Below are 26,703 nucleotides of genomic sequence, written 5' to 3' on the forward strand. Positions count from 1 at the left end.
AAATAGCATTTAAATGGTGAAGGAAAAGGCCTAAGAAAACCATTTAAAAGACAAATAAATGAAAAAATAAGTAAATAAATAGGAAAAAGAAAAAATGTATGGCATAAAATTAAAGAAAATTATATGAAATTTTTATTTTAAAATTTTCTACATCAAGCTACTATAAAATATCTGTTCTCTTACTTAGAAATTAATGAACTATTAGCTTTGAAATAAGTTTAAGCATTTTCTAGGAATTGATCTTATATAAAAAATATCATTTGTATACATTCCCTGTGATTCAAATTGTTGTCTTCACTGTCCTTTATGGTCTGTATAGAATGACTCACAGAGCACTGGTGAGTGTCTAAAATCCCTTATTTTAAGGCACTCTATGTATGGGCAAGGAAGTATTCATTTTTAATGTCACTGTAGGTACATAAGTTAGCATCCTTTGAAGTATACCTAGATTATTTTACTAATTTACCTTGACAACACATAAAACTCCTTCATTTGTATTTGGATCTGTGGTAATTTTGAAGTTCTCATTTTCATTTCCCTGTAGAATTTTGTAGACAGCCTTCGAGTGAGGAGTGTTTGGCAAATCTTTGTCGTGCACATTCATTCGTAAAATCTCAACATCAATTCTGTTTTCTTCTACTTCTGTAGAATACTGGGGGAAAAAAGAGTCTTTTTATTATAAGCCTCTAATTTTAAGTGTTGTTTTCTACTCTAAATATTGGCTTTAAAATAAATTCATGTGGAAATACACACTTGTCTTGAATAAGAATTTGAATTTCAAAGTCAAATTCATAGCTTACTCCTTTCTTGGTGAACTGCTTTTTTTTTTTTCAATTTTTTTCTGTTCTTCAAAGACAAATTATATCGTCACTTTGGAGTTTCTCAAAGTTGATTTTCCTAGCCTTAGATTTGTCTCTTTTTTGAATCTCTAAAGTATTTTCAGTTTATCTCTCCTTTGTAGATAATGTAAGCGCTAAGTAAGTGCTTTATATTAATGTAGTAAGCACTTCGTATTTACAGAGAATGGGAATATACATTGATTTTCTTCTATTATTTGACACTGGTTTTCACGATAGTGTTTTTATTTACTTTGATTCATTGGCAAACATTTTAAGGGAAAAGTTTTCTCTTTTTTTGAGAACTTAAATAATAGACCCTGGTCCTCCAGAAAACATGATTAAAGATTGCAAGATATTAAAAAGGTTAAAATATAAAGTAAATCAAAATCCACTAGAGTTGTAAGATAGATTCATAGGAAGTGACTAGATCTAGGTTAGAAACTTAGTTATCTTGTAAATGATAACTTGGTTTAATTAGTTTCTTAATGGACTGTCCATTTCCTCATATGAAACATGGATAAAACATGTATTCAATATTAATGTAAAAATCTATATGAATGTGTCTATCCTTGCATGTGCAGGTTTGTCATTCTTTAATTTGTACTCAGGTGTAAATTCATAAAAAAGAAAATAAAACTGAGCAGAAGAGAACCACTCCCTCAGAAGTGTAGTTCACTCCCTAAAGCAAAGTCAGGAAAGGTCAGAGGTGGCCTAGGTGGGGGTTGAGCAGCCTCAACTCTGACTCCCTCAGAGGATTATAAACCACTCTCCTTTCTATCTTCAGAATGAAATTGACAGCTTATTCTTTCCCACCTTATAAAACTAGTTCAAGGCATCTGCTACTGCCAAGTGAGAACCAAGAAAACGTTGAGCAAGCAAACTGTGTCAAGGGCAATGTTGCTGGGTGGTGAAAAGCACGACTGTTTGCCTACATCCAGGAATAGCTAGCATGTTCACAATAGTCATATTATTCTCTCTATGCTATCTGCAAAGGACAACTATTCAAATAAAGATGTACAATCTCATAGAGATGGATTTATTTCTTTTAGAAAGGTAAAGTTACCAAGGTAAGTGACCAGAGTGGAATACTCACAGAAGTTTCTGTGAAATATGGTGAGTTGTCATTTTCATCCTCAAGTGAAATCGTGATTGTTCCTGTAGTGAATAAACCAAAAGGCTGCCCCCCCATGTCCCGCACTTCCATCACTAACTTGTAAGTATCACACATCTGAAACAAAGAAAAGGGAATACTGATGAACATCTCTATTTTCTTTAATTTATCATAACTACTGTTTGTGTAAATATTGTATAAATATTTATAAATAAGCTTTTAAAGATATATATGGGTGCTAAAGATTGAACCCAGAGACTTGTGTATACTAAGCATGTGCTTTACCACTGAATTACACATCCAAACCTAAATTTAATTTTTTAAATAAAAGCACTGTAAATATTGATACAAAACAAAGACAATGGCTAGCCAGTATATGGAAATCTAATGTTTAATATAATGCTTCAAAATGTAAAGTTACCTTGCTAATAATTGCCAACATTTAAGTGAAAGCATATGCTCTTTATTTGATTAATGAATAAGTAAATTGGTAAGCTTATTTGATAAATGGATAAACAAATTTGTGCATTCAGGCAATGGCATATGACATTATAGTGTAATAAAGAGAAATGAGCAGGGGGAGGAGAGAGGGGGGTATGAGGGACAAGGTAACAAAGAGTACAAGAAATGTATCCAAAGCCTAACGTATGAAACTGTAACCTCTCTGTACATCAGTTTGATAATAAAAATTTGAAAAAAAATCATACCTAGGAAGTTTAAAAAAAAAGAAAAAGAAAAAGAAATCAGCTATCAAGCCATGAAAATACATAGAGGAAATTGAAATGCAAATTATTAGGAGAAAGAAGTCATTTTTAAAAAGCAAATATTATGGGATTTCAGTTATGACATTCTGAGAAGGTAGAACCATGGAGATTATAAAAGATTAGTAATTTCCAGGAGCTAAGGGGAAGGAACAGATGAATAACAGAATCACAAAGGATGTTTAGGACTGTGAAACTTATGTATATGATACTATAATAATGAACATATGCCATTATACATTTGTCCAAATCCATCTACTGTATAGCACCAAGACTAAAGCTAAAACCTACTATAGACTGTGAAAATAATGTGTCCAAAGAGGCTTATTGGTTGTAGCAAATAAACTTTTGTGTGTAGGATATTGACAACAAAAGAGGTATATGGGAACTCTGTGTAGTCTCTATTTAATTTGCCCATGCATCAGGAAAATTAAGCTTATTAATTTAAAAAATGTCAGGTTCCAGTGGCTCACAATTGCAATCCTAGCTGCTCAGAAGGCTGAGATCTGAGAACCACAGTATGAACCCAGGCCCAGGAGTGAAGTCTGTGAGACTTGTAGCTCCACTTAACCACCAAAAAATGTCAGAAGTTGAGCTGTAGTTCAAGTGGTAAAACACTAGCCTTTAGTTAAAAAGGCCTGGGGGCAATGTTTAAGCCCTGAGTTCAAGCCCCAAGACTGGATCAGACACATAAAATTACATATATTGGACTTGAATAAAATTACTATTTTATAAAGCAATTATAAAATAAATCTAGGGGAGTATAGCATCAAAATATCAGGTTAGGTCAAATATAGCCATAAAGACCTTGCCTGCTAGCATGAATTTTCCCTATTATTTCTGCAGATGCAAAAGAAATCTCCAGGGGGCTGGGGATATGGCCTAGTGGCAAGAGTGCCTGCCTCATATACATGAGGCCCTGGGTTCGATTCCCCAGCACCACATATACAGAAAATGGCCAGAAGTGGCGCTGTGGCTCAAGAGGCAGAGTGCTAGCCTTGAGCAAAAAGAAGCCAGGGACAGTGCTCAGGCCCTGAGTCCACGCCCCAGAACTGCCCCCCCCCCCCAAAAAAAAGAAATCTCCAGAAAGGGCCTAACCAAAGCCTGCAGATAAAAATACTTATAGAGGAGGTGAGGATGAACAAATCGTAACTTTCCTTGGCGAATCGAGCTTAATAACTGAGAAAGTAATTAGTGCATTACCTCTCTGTCCAGTAGAGGAGTGGTGGTAGTGATCACGCCTGTATCTGGATGTATGGAGAAATGCTTTGGCTGATCCGGGATTTGCTGTAGGATTTTAAATTTCAGACGCGTATGTAGAGTTCCGGGTTCATCATTGTCAATGGCTGTCACTTGTGCCACGGAGGTTCCTATTCAGATAAGTCCCAATTGTCAAAAAAAAAAAAAAACAATAAAATCATGATATAATTGAATTCTAAACAAAACTAAAATCAAAGTATTGCTGTAACGATTGTCCCAAAAGGAACAGAAAAATTAGTTTTAAGTCAAACATGATGGTGCACATTTGGGAGTCAAGATCAGGAGGATGGTGAGTTTGAGGCCCACGAGGCTTATAGAATAAGACCCTAAATCTTACAAAGAAAAGATGAGTTTTCCTGATAATACAACGAGTATGTTAATAGTCTGCAAAATGCTTCCAAGTGCCTTGGGAATGTTCCTTGGAACGTTAATTAGTTGTCCTTCTATTTATATTCTACATAGAGTAATAGATGAACAGTCTCCTTCCTATCTTTGATAATAGTAATTCACAAATTCTTTCACTCAGACTATTCCAATTCAGGGACTGTTTCAGAGTGGAAATTTGTCTCTGACAACCCAGCATAATGATGTAATTAATGAATGAATCCACATCTTTGCATGGGATAACAAAGATTTCATGTTTTCATACTTCAATAAATGTGCTGGATCGTCAAGCTAGGCAAGTAATTGATAACATACATGAGAAGTAAACATCATGTACCTGTCTGAGGATCATTTAAATGAGGCCAAGTGTGAGAGCATGAGGAATTCCATTTTAGTGATCCAGTGATTGAAAATGCTCTCAGGAATACATCCTTACATGGAAGCACAATGGAGAATAAAAAAAATGAACCTGCCCCTTAGAAGATGAATGGATTAAGAAAATGCTGTAAATATACACACAATGGAATTCTATGCTTCCATCAGAAAGGATATCATCACCCTTATTTGTAAGGAAATGGAAAGGCTTAGCAAAAAAAAAAAATCATATTAAGTGAAGTAAGAAGACCCAAAGATATAGCTATACCCTCATGAACACAAAAGATGATGCTAAGTGAAATGAACTCCATGTTATGGAAACGACTGTTATATCACTGTTGTAATTACTTTCAACATGTGATGTGAAACCATAGCTTCTATTGTTAATGATCCTCTTGTATCCCCTTTCTGTGGTTGTACCTGCACTATCTCTGTATCTTATCTGAGTACAGTGGAAACCATGTATACAGGTATTAGAACTAGGAAACTGAAAGGAAATACCAAAATTGAGAGACACAGGGTAAAAAAGACAAACGATTACAAGAGCAATACTTGCAAAACTGTTTAGTGTAAATCCACTGAACAACTCATGGAGGGAAAAGGAAAGAGGGAGGGGGGAGGGGAGGGGGAGATAACAAACAGTACAAGAAATGTATCCAATGCCTAAAGTACGAAACTGTATCCACTCTGTATATCAGCTTGACAATTAAAAAAAAGAGGACCCAAAGAAACAGGCTCCATGGTTTCCCTCATATGTAATAATTACTGTATGTCTAGGATAGGCCTAGAAGAGACTCACAATAGCTCAATAGCTATGTATATTAGCTGCTAATTTAAAACACAAACTAAAAAGCTTTATTATGATCATTGTAAAGGCTAGTAAGAAGAGTTTTTGCTTCATAAAATATTGGGTTTGATATAGTGTCAAAGATGAAGCATTCTGTTTTCAACTTGTTTTGGAACTATGCCAAGAAAAGCAATGTATATGTTGTTATAAATCTGATTGACATCCTTGAAAATACATTGAATCTTTATAAGGATTCCAATTGTATGTGGATTTATAAATACATCCATTCACAGAGCTACACAGGTGAAAACAAACAATATGAACACTTCTGGGTTACATTCAGATCCATTATGGATTGATGTAAGTCCTTAGAAACTTTATGTATTATTTAGCAGCCCTTGAATGTATATAGTAATATTCTGCATTTCTGAATATATATAGTAAAATCAGCACAAAAGTTTCATTTTTAAAAAGTGTATGATCATATAAAACTAGAATACTGTGATTAGTATATTCTTGAAAACTCAAGTATTTTAAAATGTTCTCTTTATATAAAATATTAATGCAAAATCTAATTGGAGTGTAAATTTAGTGCTTTTCTAAAATTTTCATCATAATAGGCACTGGTTATAAGCTAGGATAAAAATGATAACTAATATCCAACAGTTATTTAATGAAGAATATAGAAAAGCAATAGAGATATTATAAGATAGTAACACTGCCGTTGTGCATTGATAGCCTACAAAAGCTGAACTCTGAATTTCAAATACTAATAAAATATATTCAATGACTTTTTCTGTCTGCTGAGATATAATTTTCTTTCTTGTCACTCTTACTAGATTAGAAGGGAGAGTTAAATTTTACCGCCATGTAGCCTAAGATACCCTTAGAGAATATTCAGGTTCTAAATAACAAATTAGATTGCAAATTTTTGTAGGGTTTTGTTCTTTTTAATTTATACTGCAGGGTTGGTTTACTGTGGTTTTTCTACGAGTGTTAAAATATACTTAAAAAATAGTTCTTCCTTGCCAAGGAATTATTTAAATATTGGTCTTTTTTTTTCCCCTTGAGTATCCTCTTCCTCCGTGAATGATACATGGCAGAGTACCTCAGTTTTTCATTTTCTTTATGAGATATTTTGGATGATCAGCATTTTTTTTTGGTATGTGAAACTTACACTAGTGTTAATACACCTTGCTATCTCAGTTGCCAGTCACCAGTGAGAAAAATCATCAATTTCTGTAATTATAAACCAGAGCTAAAACAAGACTGATAAGGAAATATATATATATATATATATATACACACACATATCACTAAAACATGGAATTTACATTGTGAAATGTGAAGCATAGCAAAGTTGAACAAATGGGCTCTTGTCTCAAGAGTCAAATGGAAAGATATTCCTGTGTTCAAATAGCTTTCTTTGTGAATAAAATGGTCTTTAGAGAATAGAATTATTTAAATGCCACTTCTGTGAGTGAATGAGTGGATGGATGGATGAATACCTTTCCAAGAAAGAGCCACAATGGAAATAGTATGAAAAAGGCAAAAGCTTACATTTCCGGCCTGCCGGGGGTATAAACAAATGAAGTAGTGCAGATTGTACATTGCCTTAATTTATGTGTCTATGGTGAATGACGTTGCCTGTGTACCCCAGTTCTGCCTAAAACTGTTATCCGTCTGCATTATACTAAAATTTAGCTCATCATAAAAAAAAAAGATACCCTTAGAATGATGATAACTTAAAAACAATGAATGGATGAATGAGTAATTTCTCATTTTTCTGGGTACTGGCCCATATAACTCCGTCATCATATTCTCTATGAAATCTTGTCTACTCTCTGCTGTACTGAGCACTGACATTACTGTAATAAAAAAATAAGCAACTTTCCCTCCATTACACAATTTCTAAGCATGCACATGTAAACCAAACAACAAACAACTTCAACAGCAACAATCCTTAGAGAGAATGGAGTTAAATAAATGTTGTCAGAATTATGAAGTTTTGAAATCAAAGGAGAAACACATAGAATTTTACTTTATTTTAGTGAAGACAATATATTCAGAGCCCTTTCACCCTCAATAAGCCTATCATATAACTTCAATTTCTAATAGGAAAAAATAGGTATAATCCAAAATACCATAAAGCATAAAACTGTAATGGTATAATTAAACATTTTAAGTATGACACATATGTAGTACTGAATAATCTTATACTACTATAAAATGTGAACCTACCAGTTCGGCAGTTTTCAGGAACACTAAACACCGTCACTTTAGTTTCAAAATAAGGGGCATTATCATTGTCATCTTCAACTTTGAACAACAAGAGAAGAGGGTAATCCGGAGCATAGCCATCAACAGTGGTTGCATAGCCATAGACCTGGAAAGAAGAAAAGCAACAAGAGCTTGCTTTCAAATGCCAAGCTATGCACAAAAATAAGCCCAGCAGCAGCAGCAGCACAAAATGCACCATTGAAAATGATCCAGCATGTTGTTTGTGAGAAATGACACAGTAGAGAGATATCATCCGTCATTGTACATGTCTGCCATATGGCTTCAAATCCCTCCAGGTGTTAGTTCTCATTATCCTCCCACTAAGTCTCATGAACTCCAAATACCATAAATCCAGAGTATTCTCTGACCTAACTGCTTTCTGTTCTATTAGTTACAATTCATAGATACCATTTCCAATGACACCCGTAACAATTCTTTGCGATTTATAAAAGCACTGTTCTTTTATGGATACACTAAATACACATCACAACCATCTCTGGGTGATGTATATTCACATATTTTCTCATTTCTGAAATAAATGTGCATTTCTTTCCAATGCAAATGCTAGTAAGTGTGAACAAGTGTATACACACATAACCAAACTCTATCTCAAAATTTATGTTGGCCCCAACCACCATGATCTCCTCTTCATTGAAATTCTGCTGAATTTGCTCTTTTCTTTATGTGGTTTTGCCAAGTAAGTGTTCCATAAATAGATGCTGAGTTAAATTCGTCACTGGTAAGGCCAGCTAAAACTTCTCACAGTGAGCTCTGGATTAACTTAGATCTTTATGAAATCTTCCTGCAACCATTTCTACAGTGGACTAAAATTAAAAGCTTAGATACCACACTCTTTTCCTCTCTCACTAGCCTCACTAGTCAGTTTTCAGGTTCTAGAGATTGTGGTATTTTGTACCTCCATCATTAATCTTCTCTTTACACTTGATAGTATTTTATATCTTTTATAGTATTGTTTGCCCATTTTGTTCAGAAGAAATGAAGATCATTTTCTTTTCATGAAAAGATCACATGAGGCCTGAAATAATCTACCTTAATATTTGAATATAAGTGTAAGCATGATTTCATGTGCTACTGACTCAGATGCAGTAGATTTGTTTCAAATAATATTCTGGTTTTATTTTTCACTACTAAGGAGCCAAGTATATCATAATTGAAATCGTTATTAGTTGTAGGCTGAACAAAACTGGAAAGGTTGGTGAACATTAGAGCATAGTTGATGCTTTAAAAGAATCTATTCATGTTCATATAATAAACATAATACTTTCATATCATTACAACAACTTTCAAAAAATGAAGAAAAGTAACAATTTGACTCTCACAACCCTGTTATTTTATATTAAAAGCAATAATAATAGGTTTAAATAAATATCAGTATAAAAAGACAGATAGAGAATAGGATTAGTCATACTGCTCGCCAGGCTAGAAGAGTGAAAAATTTCACAGGTGTCATAATACGATATCATTTCTTTCTATGAATTCTTCTGGAGCCCGAGAAAACTCATCCTTTTATGCAGCAACTTACTGAAATTGTTTTCTTTGGGGAAACACAGAGCTGTGTGATGGAATGTGAGACCACAGTTCTGCCTTCGAGAAAGAGAAAGCCAGAATAGATTAGGCAGAGAAAAGGAGAACAGTTACACCAAAATTGAACAGGTTGAGAATGTGAACTAACAACACATATACATAGACAGAGAGATTTGTGTCCAGAAAGGAAAATAAACCATGATCCATAATAAGGTTCTGTTTGAATACGTAAAAAGTGACCAGACTTAGACATATCTTTCCAAAAGTACAGATTCCCCCCACATCCATCTGTTGGCAGATTCTTCCTTTTATAGAAGAATTTGTTTTATTGGAGAATATTCTCTCCTTCTATGACTACTATTATTTAAAAAAGTCAAACTTCCATCTGTGAATTTCCTGGGAGATTAGATTGATTTAATTGTTCAAGACAAGCACCCAAAATTGCAACATTGGCATGATTTGACCAGCAAGACATTCACTAGCTGAGATGAAAGAACACAACATGGGTCAAGAGAGAGCAGGCACAGAGTCCCTATGCTCATCCATGGCCCCTATTCCCAGCAGTCAAATCAAATGATTTTAAATACAATAACCTATTAGCAAAATTTCACAATTATTACATGCATCAAGTAGAAGTAAAGAATTGAGAAATCCCACCAGAACAAAATGTCTGGAGCATGAACATGCTCTGCTCTACCATTACTGTATCTTTAACACAATATGCAATTTATGCAGTAACGACAACGTTATTGCTCTGTGTGCAAATCAAACTAACTGCTGGATGTTGCAACCTGTCTCAGATGTCAAGGAATACCTGAAGATGTCTTGATTTCTAGAGAAGTAAAGCACCCAGGATGTTTGAAAATGTGAATTTTAATACAATGAACATTATTAAAATATATTATTTCCATTTTAATTTTCTCTCTGAAAGAAAATTCTTCTACCTGCTGCAAGTAATTTTGTAACTCTTTTGACATTTGCATCTCATTGCCATGCTTCACTTCATACATTTTACTAATTGGTAAGTGGAGTTTCGTGATGCCTTTTCTGTCTTACCCATGTTAATGAGCATTAAGGAAATATGAGTATTTCTTAAAAGTAAATTTTGTCCAAAAGCTAATTTTGAGCAGAAATCCCAAATTATTTTATTCACTTGTACCTTAAAAAATGTTTAAAGTAGTGAAATAGCTTATCTACCCTTCCTTCTGGCAATGACCACAATTAGAAGCAAAGAGAAACCAAAGGTGGAAAAAGGAAACCCTGTCAGATGAAGTCTCCACGACTAGATAATGAAATGCATATTGTAACAGAGTGACTTTTAGTATTACCCCTTTATTTCTTGTAAAGAAGCTGTCGAAGCAGGAAGAACCTTTTATACTCTATCAAATATCTAATTTGCTCATGAATAGAAATATGAAAATAGTTGCAACAGGGATGGAGGTGTAACTCTTGATGCAACATGCATGTGACATGTGTGATGCCTCCTGTGCCATCCCAACCAAAGAAGGAACAGGGCTAGGGGGAGGGCCGAGGGTGGAAGAAGGGGTGAGGGAGGGAAGAGGGGGAAGATGAGGGAAGTGGGAGGAAAAGGGTGAGGGAGAGGGAGGAGAGAAGGAAGGAAAGGAGGAGGAGGAAAGAAGAAGGGGGAGGAGCAGGAGGAGGAGGTAGAAGAAGAAGAGGAAGAAGAAGAAGAAATAAAAATACAAAAAATAAAATGATTACAATGGAGCTTTGCAGATCTGGGATAAACTATTTCTCTTAAGTAACAGTTTCCTATTTTTCGGGGAAAAATATTTTTTAATATAGAGAATTTGAGAGGAGATATAAAATTATACACTGTCATGATGATTCTACTATTGTACTCAATAGTGAAATATATAAAGTCTAAATTGTATATTATTTTAAAACTTACACTACTTTATTCAGTGCTTTGGTGGACATTCTAGAAGCGGACTCAGTCTTCGTATGAGTTAGAAGATCTCTTAAGATTCTCTTCTCTCTGGCTTTCTGTTTCAGATTCTTACTGGAGTCAAAGACCCCAAACAGGGTTTGTGATTGCTGTCAATTTATTTTTAAAAGAAATCTACTTTTTAAACAAGCAGTTCTTCCGATTGTGGAGATTATCTTACTTGAAGACCTTCCTCTACTAAGTTCCTCCTCGTCACTGTCAATTCTTAATGTTGACTTATGTGGTCACCAACTCCTGATCAACTGTTAGGTACCAATTAAGACAGTAGTGACTGGGGCTGGGAGTATGGCCTAGTGGCAAGAGTGCTTGCCTCTTACACATGAAGCTCTCGGTTTGATTCCCCAGTACCACATATATGGAAAACGGCCAGAAGGGGCGCTGTGGCTCAGGTGGCAGAGTGCGAGCCTTGAGCGGGAAGAAGCTCAGGACCTGAGTCCAAGGCCCAGGACTGCCCCTCCCCGCCCCCCCCCCCCCGCCCCAAAAAAAGACAGTAGTGACTAAGTTTTCCACTTACCAATTACATTTTTCTTTAAACTTTTAGCAAAGAATGTTTTCTTTACTATGTTCCCTTACTTACAATTCAAGACAATAAAGTGGAATCAATACCCTTCAATGTCATCTCAAAGTACCATTGTGAGTTTCATCCTTCAGATCAGAGATGAGAACACTGAAGAGAGGTGTGAAATTCAAACAAACAAAATGGCTTAATTTTCAGAAGACATAGAATTAGGCTTTGAGTAAAATAAGATAGAATAAAATGAACTGGTAAATGTATTCTGAATTACTAAATTGACAAAACCAACAAGATTGCATTGTGGAGAAACAGCAGTAGAGAAAAAGCTGAGAGAAACTGTGGGAGGTAGCTTCAGGAGATGAAAAGAGTCAACGTATTATGGGACACTGAGAGACATAACCAGAGTAAAAACAAAAAGCCACCATTGTGACTAATTAAGGTATTTTATTATAGAGAATTTTTTTAGATAGAGTCTAAGTCTAGCCCAAGCAGGCATTGAATTCATGATCCTCCTGCCTAGACCTCCAATGTGCTGAGATTATACTCATGTACCACCATACTTGGCAATGGAGAACTTTGAACTCAGTAAAATTCTTGGTCATGTCTCCAGAATTCTATAGATCAAAATCTGACCTTTGAAATTCTGCTGTGGCTTCTCTTACCTTTGGTTCACTTCTGATTTACTTTTCGTTATTTTACCAATGGTAACAAAACCAATTTTGAAGTTTATACTGGGTATTCATAACGCCTCAAATATTAAAATACTTTATTTATAACATTTAAAAAAGCAATGTTGAAGATATTAGTGAACCCTTCATAAAAACACAATTCCAAACAAATAGTTCAGTAATCTTACCATAAACTGATCATACTGCTCACGGTCAATGCTTCGTGTACAATAGATATCACCTGTGTCTTTCTCTATGTAGAACAAATTCAAAGGTTCTTTGTCCACCCCTGGTCCACTTATGGAGTAAAAAATGGTGTAATTCTGTGCAGCATCAGATTGGATCTACAAGTGAGAGTTTAGGAACAGAACAATCATGGTATTGCCATCATCTTCACTTCAAGTAGGTAGAACTATTTTGAGACAATTTATCAGTTATGAAGCTCAGGTTAGCCTTCAACTTATGAATCTCCTGGCTCAGTGTTCAGAGGGCTGGGATGACAGGCACATATTCGTAATTCAGGTGATCGGAGCATCTTAATACTACTAATATTTTAAAACTCAGAAAGAATATTGTATTCATTTTTCAAGTAGAAATTCTGAGCACCCAAAACACTTTTACCACATATGGCAACAAATAAGATGAAATATACCTGCTGAACGTGTTGTGGAAATGGACCTAGTGAGTTCTCCATCAGTGAACATGGAATAGGAGCCCATCTTCTCTTACTGCGCTTGAGAGCTGACTCTTTGGCATGTCTTTTCTTTGGAGACTACATTTGATAAGAAAAAATGAAATACAGTGTTGGTTATTATGATCCGAGCTAGATTTCTGCCCTCCTGCCAAAAATGGATGAATGTGGAGAATATACGTAAGGATGACTTATGAATATTGCCATAGAACTCTTCAAAACATTTCTATTGGGGCTGGGATATGGCCTAGTGGCAAGAGTGCCTGCCTCATATACATGAGGCCCTGAGTTCGATTCCCCAGCACCACATATACAGAAAATGGCCAGAAGTGGTGCTGTGGCTCAAGTGGCAGAGTGCTAGCCTTGAGCAAAAAGAAGCCAGGGAGAGTGCTCAGGCCCAGAGTCCAAGCCCCAGGACTGGCCAAAAAAAAAAAAAAAATTCTATTGTTTAAGAGTAATACACAATAAGCATACAAAACATAAGATCTGAGGCTGCATTTTATCTTCTAGTACCACATAGTTCCTGATTTAATCACTTATTAGAAATGTATACATGTCATCTTGAGTTGGTTGGTATAGATCTTCCTAAGATAGTTATCCATTTACAAATAGTTAAGTAATTTTGTTACATGAAGAATAGCAGTATTATCAAATCTCGTTGTTGTTGTTTTTGTTTTTTTAAAGAAACTCCTCTACAGTGGAAGCATTTATGTAGCTACATAAAGACATGGAGCAGCATTTATTCATTTTATTTTATGTAATGTGGAAATCCTTCACAATTTGGATTTAATTTAAAAATATTCATATTCTGTGAATTGATTTTCTTGAAATCAGAAGGGACTTAGCTTGGAAATCTTCTGAGAAATTGAGTTGCTTGTTAGTATACTATTTTATTTACATGACCAAAATTTTCATACTGGGGTTATTTTAATTGAGATATGAACCCTAGTCATTTTCAGGACCAATTACCATCTTTCTTTAAAACCAAAACAATGCCCATGAGCCCAAGCCTGCAGTCAAGACATCAAAACCCATGGAATAGTTAGAGGCCAAATCCCCACTCTCTAAAGACAGAGATCAGAAGAAACGTTCTATTAAAGATGGGACCAGCTTCTAGAAAATCTTTTGCTTTACAATGAGAAACTCAAACCTAGAGCCAATTAGTAGTGAAGGGTGGAGTATTCCACTCTCTAGCCTGTTTTACTTTCTGAGTTGAGACCCACCCCTGCCTGATCTTGTTCTGCAGGTTGGCTGTTCTTCCTGCCACACCTCAAAAACACTATCTGAGTCCTTTGATGTTCTGACTTTGCTCCCTGGCTAGAGAGTCATTCATCATTATAAAGCTGTGTAAATAGCTCTACTCCTCCTCCAGAGTCTAGTCTTCATCTGTGTACATTGTAAGTAGAAAAGACAAAAACAAATTATTGTTTAATAGCACTTTCAATGTGAAAAATTTAGAATTTTGCATGCACTGCTACTGGTATCTTTGCTTGTTGTACCTTTCTTTCCCTTGATGACAACACAATTTCCATTTCTTTTTGTTGCTGGTACTGACTGTCTGAGAGTAAAATGGAAAAACTCTTGCTTTCAGAAGACAAAAGCAGGTCACGCGTGGTATAAATGGAGCCATCTTCAAGAATTCTGAAGGCAGGGTCACTAGACAGGATTAGGCTGGCTGACTTAAGACACTCCTCCAGATTCACTGTGGAAAAGAAATGTCACAACCATTGGTCAGGCAAAACAGGAATAAAGCACGCCTTACAGGAATGACGACTTTGAGTGAGCATGGGAGTCAGAGCAGGGGTGGGGACACTTTAGCAATTGGTGTTCCAAAAGTTGAGGGTCAAGATAAATTAGTGGAGTCCTAATTCTCATGACTTCCACTGAGTTGATTTTTAAACTGCATTGTTTTCTCATTGCTGTTAGCTCTAATCTGTACCAACTTTACCTAGTATTCCCACGTGTATGTGTGTGTGTGTGTGTGTGTGTGTTTGTGTGTGTGACATATACACATACACAAGCTAGTCCTTACAATTTAGGGTAGTGTAAAAATGACACAGATTCGGTAGAGACTGTATTTTGAAATGTAATTAGGATATATTGCACGATCAACTCTGAGTGTGGGCCTGGGACAGCCAACTGCAGTTTCCACTAGACTTCAAGAGCAGAAGGGAAAGCCACTGAAACTCTTCAATGAAGTTAAGCTATGGTGTTTGGTACATTAGGAGTATTCCATTCTTTTCCACTTAAAATACTTTCAGTTTCAGATGATTCAATTATGAGTCAAAAAGCATTTGGACACATTAAAGACAGATAGATAGAAATGCATACATATACAAGAAATCTGTTGTTTTTATGTTAGATTGTTGATTTATCAATGAACTCTTGTTTTATATAACAAATATTATGACTATGTGAGGTAAAGAGATTTGGGACTCATTTGCAAAGTCTTTGATAGTTGTAACTATTGTAGCAAGTAAGAAAATTGATCTGTTCTTAGCCAATATATCATGGTATGGCAAATAATCTTTCCATAACCTCTGGAGATTTAATAAACTCAATGTTTAATATGCACTGATGATAGTAAGTGCTACTCAAATTTTATAAGATATTCACAAGCTATTCTCATATAAATTCTTGCTGTATAATTGTTCTCTTTTATCAACCTCAAGTGTAAATTTTATCTGGAACATTTAAATTTTGACATTTAGTTCATGCCTAATCAAATAAAAAAAGTTGGCAACAGAATTCAGACAGAAGATTTGTTGATACGAATTGAAATATGCATTTAGTTTTCATGTTTGGTTCTAGTTAAATTCAGATAATTTGCTATTTTTCTGGCAAGAAAAGCATACAGCTTAGTTTGCTATTTTATTTATTTTTAACTATCACCAAAAACCAAATAGCCTGTCTTTCACTATGTGGCTAATTTTAATGTCAAATAGTTTCCTTAAGGCTATTATCCCAAATTTTATAAAACCAGCCTTAAACTAAACATGGCAAATTATGACTACTAAATTCTCAATACAGTTTCTCACCTTTGCCTATAAGTGTTTCAGCCTGAAGATGTGAAGGAACTTGGAGAGAAATTTTTGGACAAGCATTGCAAAGTAATATCAGAACCTCAAAAGGAAGAAAAAAAAATGAGGATTTACATATGATCATATATTTTCATATTACAGTTCTATCAAAGTATCATTAATTTTTAAAACAATTTTAGCTTTTAATTTCTCTATGTTTTAAAAAAATGTTTAAATTAACCAGCAGAGAAGTGAAACAGAGTCATTTAGTAACAAAGAAAAACTTAAAGAAAAAGGTCTTAAAAATCTATCGTATTAACTAATTGCAAGAAACACACAGACTTCACAAAAGTTGCTTATTGTCTCTAAAACTATTTATAAATGATGTTTTGATTAGCCTGAAGACAGTGTTTATGTGCAATTCAGTAATCACATAGTTGGACCAATTCTGAAATAATCATTTTTAACATTTAAAGGCATAATTCATGATGTAAAATATATTTGAGGGTTTTATAACCTTATAAAAATAATGCTTACAACAGTCATTGTTCTCTAATAACTTTTTAAACAATTTTTGCAAGGACTTTAAAGTCGAAATGATCTCTAATTGTATAGATAGCTAAAACAGAAATAATGCTCAAAATATAAAAAATTGGACTGGGAATGTGGCTTAACCCAGCATACACAAAGCCCTGAGTTTGATTCCTCAACATCACATGAACAGAAAAAGGAGGAAGTGGTGCTGTGGCTGAAGAGGTAGAGGGGGGGCTGGGAATATGGCCTAGTGGCAAGAGTGCTTGCCTCACATACATGAAGCCCTGGGTTCAATTCCCCAGCACCACATATATTGAAAATGGCCAGAAATGGAGCTGTGTCTCAAGTGGTAGAGTGCTAGCCCTGAGCAAAAAGAAGCCAGAGACAGTGCTCAGGCCCTAAGTCCAAGCCCAGGACTGGCAAAAAAAAAAAAAAAAAAAACACCTCAAGAGGTAGAGGGCTAGCTTTTTTTTTTTTTTTTTTCTCAAATTTTTATTATCAAACTGACGTACAGAGAGGTTACAGTATCATACGTTGGGCATTGGATACATTTCTTGTACTGTTTGTTGCCTTGTCCCTCATGCCCCCCTCCTTCCCCCCCTTTCCCTCCTCCCCCCTGGTGTTCAGTTCACTTACACCAAACAGTTTTGCAAGTATTGCTTTTGTAGTTATTTCTCTTTTTTTACCCTGTGTCTCTCGAATTTGGTATTGAGGGCTAGCTTTGATCAAAGAGAAGCCAGGGACAGTGCTCAGGCCCTGAGTCCAAGCCCCAGGACTGGTACATATATATGTACATACATATATACATATACACATATATGCATATACATATATAAATACATATACATATATGCATATGTACATATATGCATACATATGCATATATTCAAGTACATAAAATTTTTAATAACTTTAAGTCACAACTACTATTCTACGAAGTCAGACAATGCAAAGAAAACATTCTGTCTGAAAAATAAAAATCACCAATTCAAAGACTTCTATGAGTTCAAAATTCAGTTTTCTTTTTTTGATACTATTTATTTGCTTTGTCTTCTCAGCAAAAATGACTGCATTTTGAACATTTAAATAGAAAACATATCATAGTCAGGTTTTTCAGAATCATATAGGTGTATTTTATAATCAATGTTTCTCCAGAGGAATATTTCTAGAATTACTGGACAGCATTATTTGTGCAGAGGAAAAAGAAGCAATCAACATTCACATGAGTGATATGAACTCTCTCCAATGCAACAAGTCACTTGGATAGTTTAGATTTGCCTTTTTAATGAGCTCATGATTTAAAAAATCTGTTAGGCAGTTAATATGAAAAACTAGAGTTTTAAGTCACATTTTGCACTTAATTTTAATTTAAATAGCCACTTATTAAAACATGAGGGGGCTGGAAAAGGGCCTAGTTGTAAAGTGTTTGCTTTGCATACATGAAGCCCTGGGTTCAATTCTTCAGCACCACATATATGGAAAAAAGCCATAAGTGGTGCTGTGGCCCAAGTGATAGAGTGCTCTCCTTGAGAAAAAAGAAGTCAGGGAATGTGCTCAGGCCCTGAATTCAAGCCCCAGAACTGGCAAAACAAAAACAAAAGACTTTCTTCTCTATTTGACTTCTTAAATATCTACATTCCTAATGCCAGGAAAACGCATTGAATTATATCTCAAGAACTTTTTGAGGAAAAACCCATCTCTTAGTAGTATTCTAAAGCTAGAATATACATTTATATATATATATATATATATATACATATGTGTATACATCTGTACATATTGCATGTGCATATGCTTATACACACATTTAGGTATGTATGCATATATATACATATATGCATCTGAATATATCAGAGGACATATTTGGATTCTCGCTGCCATCTTTATTTTCTTTACTTCCTGTCCTATGATCTAAAACATCACCTCAGTGATTTCCCTTATAAGAAAAGCCAATGGAGGCTCCCAGTGTTCAGTGGTCTTCCAGTCCTCAGGTTAAATTGGTCAAGTAATTTGCAAGAAGTCATGGTCACAAACTCTTTGAGTCAATATGGGGTTAAGGAAGAATGCACTCAGAATAAATGTCAAAAGATACTAGAAAAGAAAGAGACCAAAAGCAAAAGAAAGCTGGGTGGAATGTCTTAGGAAAATTGGACCCCATTTTACCCAATACTAATTCAAAGTAAACTCTTGAGTTCTATGAATCAGAAGTTGACCCCCGAACCTGGGTTGCATGTATCTGGAGAATGTGTGTCCTCTCACATAGTAAAACCTTCAAATCGTTGAAATGTAGTTTAAAACTGACAGAGTTTGATAAAATGTAAAGGAAGAAGATAGAAATTCACAGCTCTTCACTTCACATCAAACATAAACTGACACGCTAATCGCCTCAACAAAGTAAGAAGAATCCAAGTAGAAAGCAATTGAATGGGAGTTTCAAAGACTGTCACATTTTTGTATTATTTTTTCCTTGAGTTACACCATTTACTTAATCTAAGTTATCCTTTTATCATAGCTCACAAAAGTTTTAAAAATTCTTGCATGATCCATATCACTAAGAATCCTTTTTCTCTTCTTTCAGCTCAGCAGAATGATGCATGTTGAATGCATGAGTTTATTTAATGCCTAGTACAAAAGCAAATCTCAGAACTTTCTGGGCCAAATGCCAAACAAATGAATTTATTCCACTATTCCTGAGAAAAACAACACAGCAAGACTGAACATGGCATTCCCTCACAAAGCTGTAACATACTGGCCTGGGTGCTGAGAGGATAAACTGAACCCTCCTCATCCTGGTTCACAAGCCTATCAACTCTTGCCTGAATTTCCTCAAATCTGCTTTTGTCTTCCCAGTCTACCTGCTCAGTTTTCCCCTCCCCACCTCTTCTCTATTTCAAGCCCAAACTGGTGGGTAGAGACCTGCTTGAGTCCCTAATCCTTTAGATGTTACTCACCAGTAGATAGAAAAGGAGCTGCTTACAGAAGATGCTCCCTGGGGCAGCGTAGGCCACAGCCATCAGAAGGGACCCAATGGCCAGGGATGGTGACCAGAAAATGGGGTGGCCCTGGGATGCACAGGGCAGCTAAGCAGATGCTGGCACTTGTCAGGATGTTCTGTGGCCACCTTGGCACAGCTGAGCTGGCTTTGGAAAAGAGTCAGGAGGCCAGTGATAAACGACAGGAGGAGGAGCAACAGGATTGCTTTCCTCCTATGCCCTGGCCAGTCTTTCTTCTTGCAGTCCAATTACCTCTGAATGGAAAGATGATTTTCTACAAGTGGAGAGAGTGAGGTCCACAACACCCCAAATCCAAGCACTAGCTCCACCTCACAGCAGCTTTCAAAATTTCTCCTGCCACTTAACACATAGTCAGAAGCAAGAGGGAACACCCTCCCTCCTGAGTCCTCCTCCCTTTCCCCCCAGGTTGATGCTGTCAAGTCCTCCCCAGTTATTATGCACTCCCACGGCCTCCCCTCCTTCTTGGCCCTATTAACCTGCCTTGCCCGCAGGTATCAACATAAATTGTGCATGCACTCCATGCAAAGAAGTGATGCCTTCTTGGGTGCCATTGGCAAATCAGAAGGCATAGCATGTGTAATCACATCTATCAGGACTTATCTCCCCATCTAAGCATTTAGGTGTTGTCAGTCCCAAGAGCATTGTAGTTTTGCCAGAGAATTGCTATTCCAGTTTATAGCAGCAACTTCACAGGTGTATTGTGTCTACTCCCTATTATTTTCTGTCTACTGGGGTTCAATACTCCAGACATCACAAAGCACTTCCCAGAGTGTATCAGCCTCATAAAAGTAAAATAATAAAGAAGGAGCTGGGATATAATTTTCTTATTGCTTTCTTTTTGTTACACATGGGGCAATACTTTTTATTGTTATCTTTTTCCCTAGGACAACTACAATCTATAAAACTAAATCTCATTAGAATCATTGCATTCACCCTAATTACTTTACATTACAAGTAATATCCTGGACAGCATAGACTTACAGTGCAATAGCACCATCCGGTTTAGGTTTGTAAACATTAATGAGTCTTTCAATGAGGTCTTCAGTGCCATTTTTCCTGTCTCAATCCGTACAAATGACTGAAGCTGGGGGAAGAGAACAAATATTTTCAAATGTTAACTGCTTAATTGTAGATAGAGAAAACTAAAATTCTTACTTTCTGGGTTGCTTCGATGGTCACACATTTCAGTGAATACTCCCAACAGTCCAAATAGAAGCTGAAGGGACAATAAGATGATCACAATTCATCCCTGGCCTATGGGTGAAAAAACAAGAGATGTGGATGTTTGAACCTAGCTCTGTCTGTCAGAAAAACAATATTGTTATTTTTGCCTTTGTCTGTATGTTTGTTGCCCAGTTTGTGGAAGCTACCTAACAAGTTGATTCATTGAATAAATGTTTAAGGGTTTATACATTACACTGTCATCTGCTAGTACACTAGCATCATTCAGGGGGAAAAAAAGATTTGAAATCTTATGATATTAAAAGGCAATTGGAGAACACACAAAAACAGTTGCAGAAGATAAATGGAGGAACTATAGCAAAATTAACTATCTTAGCAAGAGAGAAATTGTTGGCAAGCATTAAATTTTAATTTCACAACCAACTTTAGAAGACCTCATGTAAAGAATGTAATTTGTTTTATACCAAAAAATCGTGTTTATAAAAAGAAATATTTGACCAGATACAAGAAACTTTTAGAACCCCAAACAGACCAGACCAGAATAGGACATCTCATAGACACATTGTAATCCGAATAGGATCAATAGAGACCAAGGAAAGAATCCTAAAAGCTGCCAGGGAGAAGAGAACAATCACATATAAAGGAAAGGCAATCAAAATTACTCCAGACTTTTCAACAGAGACCCTGAAAGCAAGGAAAGCCTGGAATGAGGTAGGTCATACCCTAAAGAAAAAATAATACCAACCAACAATACTGTACCCAGCTAAACTCTCATTCATAGCTGAGGGTCAAATAAAAGCCTTCCACAAGGAAAAACTGAAACAATATATCTCCAGCATTACAGAAAATCCTCAAAGATTTCCTACAGATTGAAAATCAATAAGATCATGATCTGGCAGAGAAATGAACCTAAAATAGAAAACCAGGTTATTAGACCAAGAATTGGGAAGGTACATCCCTTAAAAAGATAAATATAATGAAAAGAACAAACACCTCTCAATACGACCTCTCAATATTAATGAACTTAACTCTCTAATTAAACAACATAGACTGACAAGTTGGATCAAAAACCTTTCTGCTCCCTTCTGAGACACATCTTGCCAACAAAAGCAAACACATTCTGAAAGTGAAAGGCTAGAATAAAGTCTTTCAAGCAGTAGCCCCCATAAGCAGTCTGGAATTGAAATCCTAGTATCAGATAAAATTGACTTCTAATTAAAAGCAGTAAGAAGAGATAAAGAAGGATACTACATACTAACAAATGGAACTTTCCTACAGGAGGAAATAACCATCATAAACATCTGTACCCCCAAGTGCTAGAGCACCCAACTTCATCAAACAAACACTAGTGACTCTAAAAACACATATAGAGCCCAACACATGGATAGTTGAAGACTTTAACACATGACTATGACCTCCGAATAGATCAACATGCCAAAAACTAAGCAAAGAAACCTCAGACCTAAACAATTGCATCGATCAACTACACTTAACTGACATCTACAGAATATTCCATCCAGCAACACCAGAATATACATTCTTTTCAGCAGCACATGAGACAGTCTCCAAAATCGATCACATTTAGGGCACAAAGAAAATCTGTACAAATTCCGAAATAATGAAATCATTCCTTGCATTCTCTTAGACCACAGTGGAATAAAATTAGAGCTCAACACAAAAAGCCACTATAGAAAATCCTACAATTCATCGAGACTCAACAACACATTGTTCAACGACCAGTGGGTCATTGAGGAAATCAGAATAGAAATTCAAACATTTATGGCATTTAGCCAAGATGAGCACACAATATACCAGCTCCTCTGGGACACAGTAAAGGCAGTACTCAGAGGAAATTTTATAGCCCTGAGCACCTACATCAACAAACTGGAGAAATCTCAATCCAATAATTTAATGAAGTACCTTAAGCTCCTTGATAAAGATCAATAAGCCAAACCCCAAGCCAATAGACAGAAGCAAATGATTAAAATTAAATCAGAATTAAGTAAATTAGAGTCCAAAAACACCATAGAAAGAATCGACCAAATAAAGAGGTGGTTCTTAAAAAAATTAACAAAATCTACAAACTCTTAGCAAATCTTACGAAGAGAATGAAGAGAGCACACCCAAATAAACAAAATCAGAGACAAGACTAGAAACATCACCATGGAAACAACCAATATTCAGAATATAACAAGGGAATATTTTGCAAACCAATATGCTAATAAATTTGAGAATCTGGAAGAAATGGATAAATTCCTGCAAAAAATTGATATGCCCAAACTTAACCCAGAAGGTTTAAACCTATTACACAAATGCATATCAAGCAATACAAGATCTCCCATCCAAGAAAAGCCCAGGTCCAGATGGATTAACAGTGGAACAGTGCATAAGGGCTTCAAAACAGAACTCACACCAATACTATTCAAACCCTTGAACAAAATTGAAAGTGAAAGTTTGCTACCAACCTTATTCTATGATGCCAGTATAACTCTTATCTTAAAGCCAGACTGGGACTCATCAAACAAAGAGAACTGTAGAGCCATTTCTTTGATGAACATCGATGCAAAAGTTCTCAACAAAATTCTGGCCAATCAATTTCAACATGTCATAAAAAAAATCATACACTATACTTATATCATATACAACTGGTTTCACTCCAGAGATGCTAAGCTGGTTCAATATATGCAAGTCAATTAATATAATTCACAACATCAATAAGAGCAAGGTTAAGAATAGCATGATTGTTTCTTTTGACACAAAAAAAATTTGACACAACCCAGAATCCATTTATGATTAAATCTTTGGAGAAACTAGGATTGCAAGAAACATTCCTGAATATAATAAAGGCTGTGTATGACAAACCTACAGCTAGCATTATACTTAATGGAGAAAAGTTAAAGCCATTTCCTCTAAAATTAGGAGCAAGACAAGGATGTCCACTCTCTCCTCTCCTCTTCAACATAGTACTAGAAATCCTAGCCAGAGAATAAGGCAAGAGGAAAATATAAAGGGGATCCAAAGAGAAAGATGAAGTTAAACTCTGTCTCTCTCTCTTTGTAGACAACATGATCCTGTATCTAAAGAACCCCATAGTGTCTACTCTTAGGTTACTTGAGCTGATCCAAAACTTTGGCAAAGTAGCAGGACATAAAATAAACCCTCAAAAATCAATGGCCTTTCTATGTGCCAATGACTCAAAGACTGAGGCCGAAATCAGGAAAGCAACTCCTTTCACAATAGCCTCAAAAGCATAAAATTAGGAATAAGCTTAACCAAAGAAGTGGAAGACCTTTATGATGAGAACTTTAAAACTCTGAAAATGGCAACTAAATCAGAACTAAGGAAATGGAAAAACATCCCATGTTCTGGATTGGAGGAATTAAGATCATGTAAATGACAATATTGCCAAAGGCTATCTACAAATTCCATGCAGTACCCATCAATATCCGAACACCATCCTTTAATGAAATAGCGGAAGCAATCCAGAAACTCATACGGAACAAAAAAGACCCCGAATAGCAAAAAAAAAAAAAAAAAAAAAAAAAATTCTAAGTAGAAAGAACAGTGCTGGAGGAATTACAATGCCAAACTTCAAGCTGTATTACAAAGATATAGTCATAAAAACAGCTTAGTAATGCCACAAGAATAGGCCTGAGGACCAATGGAACAGAACTGAAAACCCAGAAATGAACCCGAAGAACTATCACTACTTAATCTTTGGTAAAGGAGCTAAAAAATAGGATGGAAGAAAGATAGCCTCTTCAACAAATGGTGCTAGAAAAATTGGTTCAACACCTGTAACAAACTAAAGCTAGATCCTTATATATCACCCTGCACCAGAATCAATTCCAAATGGATAAAGACCTCAAGGTAAAAACAGATACCCTGAAAACATTTTAAGAAAGAATAGGAGAAACACTTGGGCCTCTTTGGCACAGGACAAAACTTCCTAAATAAAGGCTCAGAAACATGATAAAGCAAAGAAAGGTTGGACAAATGAGATGCATCAAACTGCAGAGCTTCTGCATGGCAAAGGACATAGCTTGCAAGATAAATAGAAAGCCCACAGATTGGGACAAGATCTTCACCGGCCATACAATAATCAAAAGCCTCATATCTAAAATATACATAGAACTCAAAATATTGAATTCCTCCAACACAAATCCTCAGAGAACCAACTGCCCCCTCATCAAATGGGCTAAAGACCTACAAAGAGACTTCTCCAAAGAGGAAATGAGAATGGCCAAGCGACACATGAAAAAGTGCTCAACATAAAAGAAATGCAAATCAAAACACAGATTCCACCTCAGACCAGTAAGAATGTCCATTATCAAGAAAACTAATAGTATCAGATGCTGTCAGGGATGTGGCCAAAAGTGAACCCTACTACACAGTTGGTGGGAGTGCAAACTTGTTCAACCACTCTGGAAAGCAGTATGGAGATTCCTCAAAAGGCTAAACATAGAGCTCCCCTGTAACCCAGCAGCCCCACTTTTGGGTATCTATCCAAAAGATTACAAGCAAGACCAACCTAAAGCCACCAGCACAACTATGTTCATCACAGTACAATTTTTTTTTTTTTTTGGCCAGTCCTGGGGCTTGGACTCAGGGCCTGAGTACTGTTCCTGACTTATTTTTGCTCAAGGCTAGCACTCTGCCACTTGAGCCACAGCGCCACTTCTGGCCATTTTCTGTATATGTGGTTCTGGGGAATTGAACCCAGGGCCTCATGTATATGAGGCAAGCACTGTTGCCACTAGGCCATATCCCCAGCCCATCACAGTACAATTTGTCATCACTAAAATATGGAACCAACCCAGATGTCCCTCAGTAGATGAATGGATCAAGAAAATGTGGTATATATACACAATGGAATTCTATGCCTCTATCAGAAAGAATGACATGGCCCCATTCGTAAGGAAATGGAAGGGCTTGGGAGTGGGAATATGACCTAGTGGCAAGAGTGCTTGCCTCAAATACATGAAACCCTGGGTTCAATTCCCCAGCACCAGATATATAGAAAATGGCCAGAGGTGGTGCTGTGGCTCAAGTGGTAGAGTGCTATATCTGGGCAAAAAGAAGCCAGGGACAGTGCTCAGGCCCTGTGTCCCAAGGCCCACAACTGGCCAAAAGGAAAAAAAAAAAAGGAAATGGAAGGACATGGAAAAAAATCATATTAAGTGAAGTGAGCCAGATCCAAAGAAACTTAGACTCTATGGTCTCCCTCATTGGGAATAATTAGTAGACATTTAGGATAGTCCTCATAGAAGATCACAATAGCTCAATAACTATGTACATATGAACACATAAGGTGATGCTAAGCAAAATGAACTCCAAGTTATGGAAAAAAGTTGTTTATCATTGTTGTTATATTCAACATACCATGTGAAAACATGCCTTTTTCTTTTGTGTTTCTTCCCCATGGTTTTACCCCTGATGTCACTGTAACTAACTTTGGTACTCGGGATAGTGTGTGTGTTGGAACTAGAGCAGGGAAGGTTAATATTAAAATGGAGATTCAAAGGATAAAAGAAAACCTATGCAATAGCAATACTTACAAAACTATATTCTGTAAACCAATTTTACAACTCACGGGAGAGGGAAATGGGGAAGGGGCAGGCAGGGGGGTGATAAATGAGGGATGAAGTAACAAGTTGGATAAGAAATGTATGCACTGCCTTACGTGTAAAACTGTAACCCCTCTGTACAACACCTTGACACTAAATTAATTAATTAATTAAAAAAGAAAGATTTGAGACTCACTTCACC

At 36.1% G+C, this 26,703-nt stretch overlaps 1 protein-coding gene across 4 annotated transcripts in view; it reads right to left on the reverse strand.

The window, feature by feature from the left end:
• Dsc1 (desmocollin 1) overlaps positions 1-19,752 on the reverse strand; it is a 31,177-nt gene extending 11,425 nt beyond the window's left edge. For 2 of the 4 annotated variants that reach the window (XM_048363231.1, XM_048363233.1), the window contains exons 1-9: positions 19,690-19,752; positions 16,223-16,307; positions 14,684-14,886; positions 13,146-13,265; positions 12,682-12,837; positions 7,759-7,903; positions 3,915-4,081; positions 1,933-2,067; positions 467-652 (exon numbers count right to left, since the gene is read on the reverse strand). In XM_048363231.1, the coding sequence (XP_048219188.1) occupies positions 467-652; positions 1,933-2,067; positions 3,915-4,081; positions 7,759-7,903; positions 12,682-12,837; positions 13,146-13,265; positions 14,684-14,886; positions 16,223-16,307; positions 19,690-19,752 (1,260 nt within the window). Of the gene's footprint in view, positions 1-466; positions 653-1,932; positions 2,068-3,914; positions 4,082-7,758; positions 7,904-12,681; positions 12,838-13,145; positions 13,266-14,674; positions 14,887-16,222; positions 16,308-19,689 lie in introns of all 4 variants that reach the window. The other 2 variants (XM_048363232.1, XM_048363235.1) reach the window with 1 other exon arrangement.
• Between the last annotated feature and the right edge of the window lie 6,951 nt (positions 19,753-26,703).

Source organism: Perognathus longimembris, chromosome 15, assembly GCF_023159225.1.
Source record: "Perognathus longimembris pacificus isolate PPM17 chromosome 15, ASM2315922v1, whole genome shotgun sequence".
Classification (NCBI taxonomy): Eukaryota; Metazoa; Chordata; class Mammalia; order Rodentia; family Heteromyidae; genus Perognathus; species Perognathus longimembris.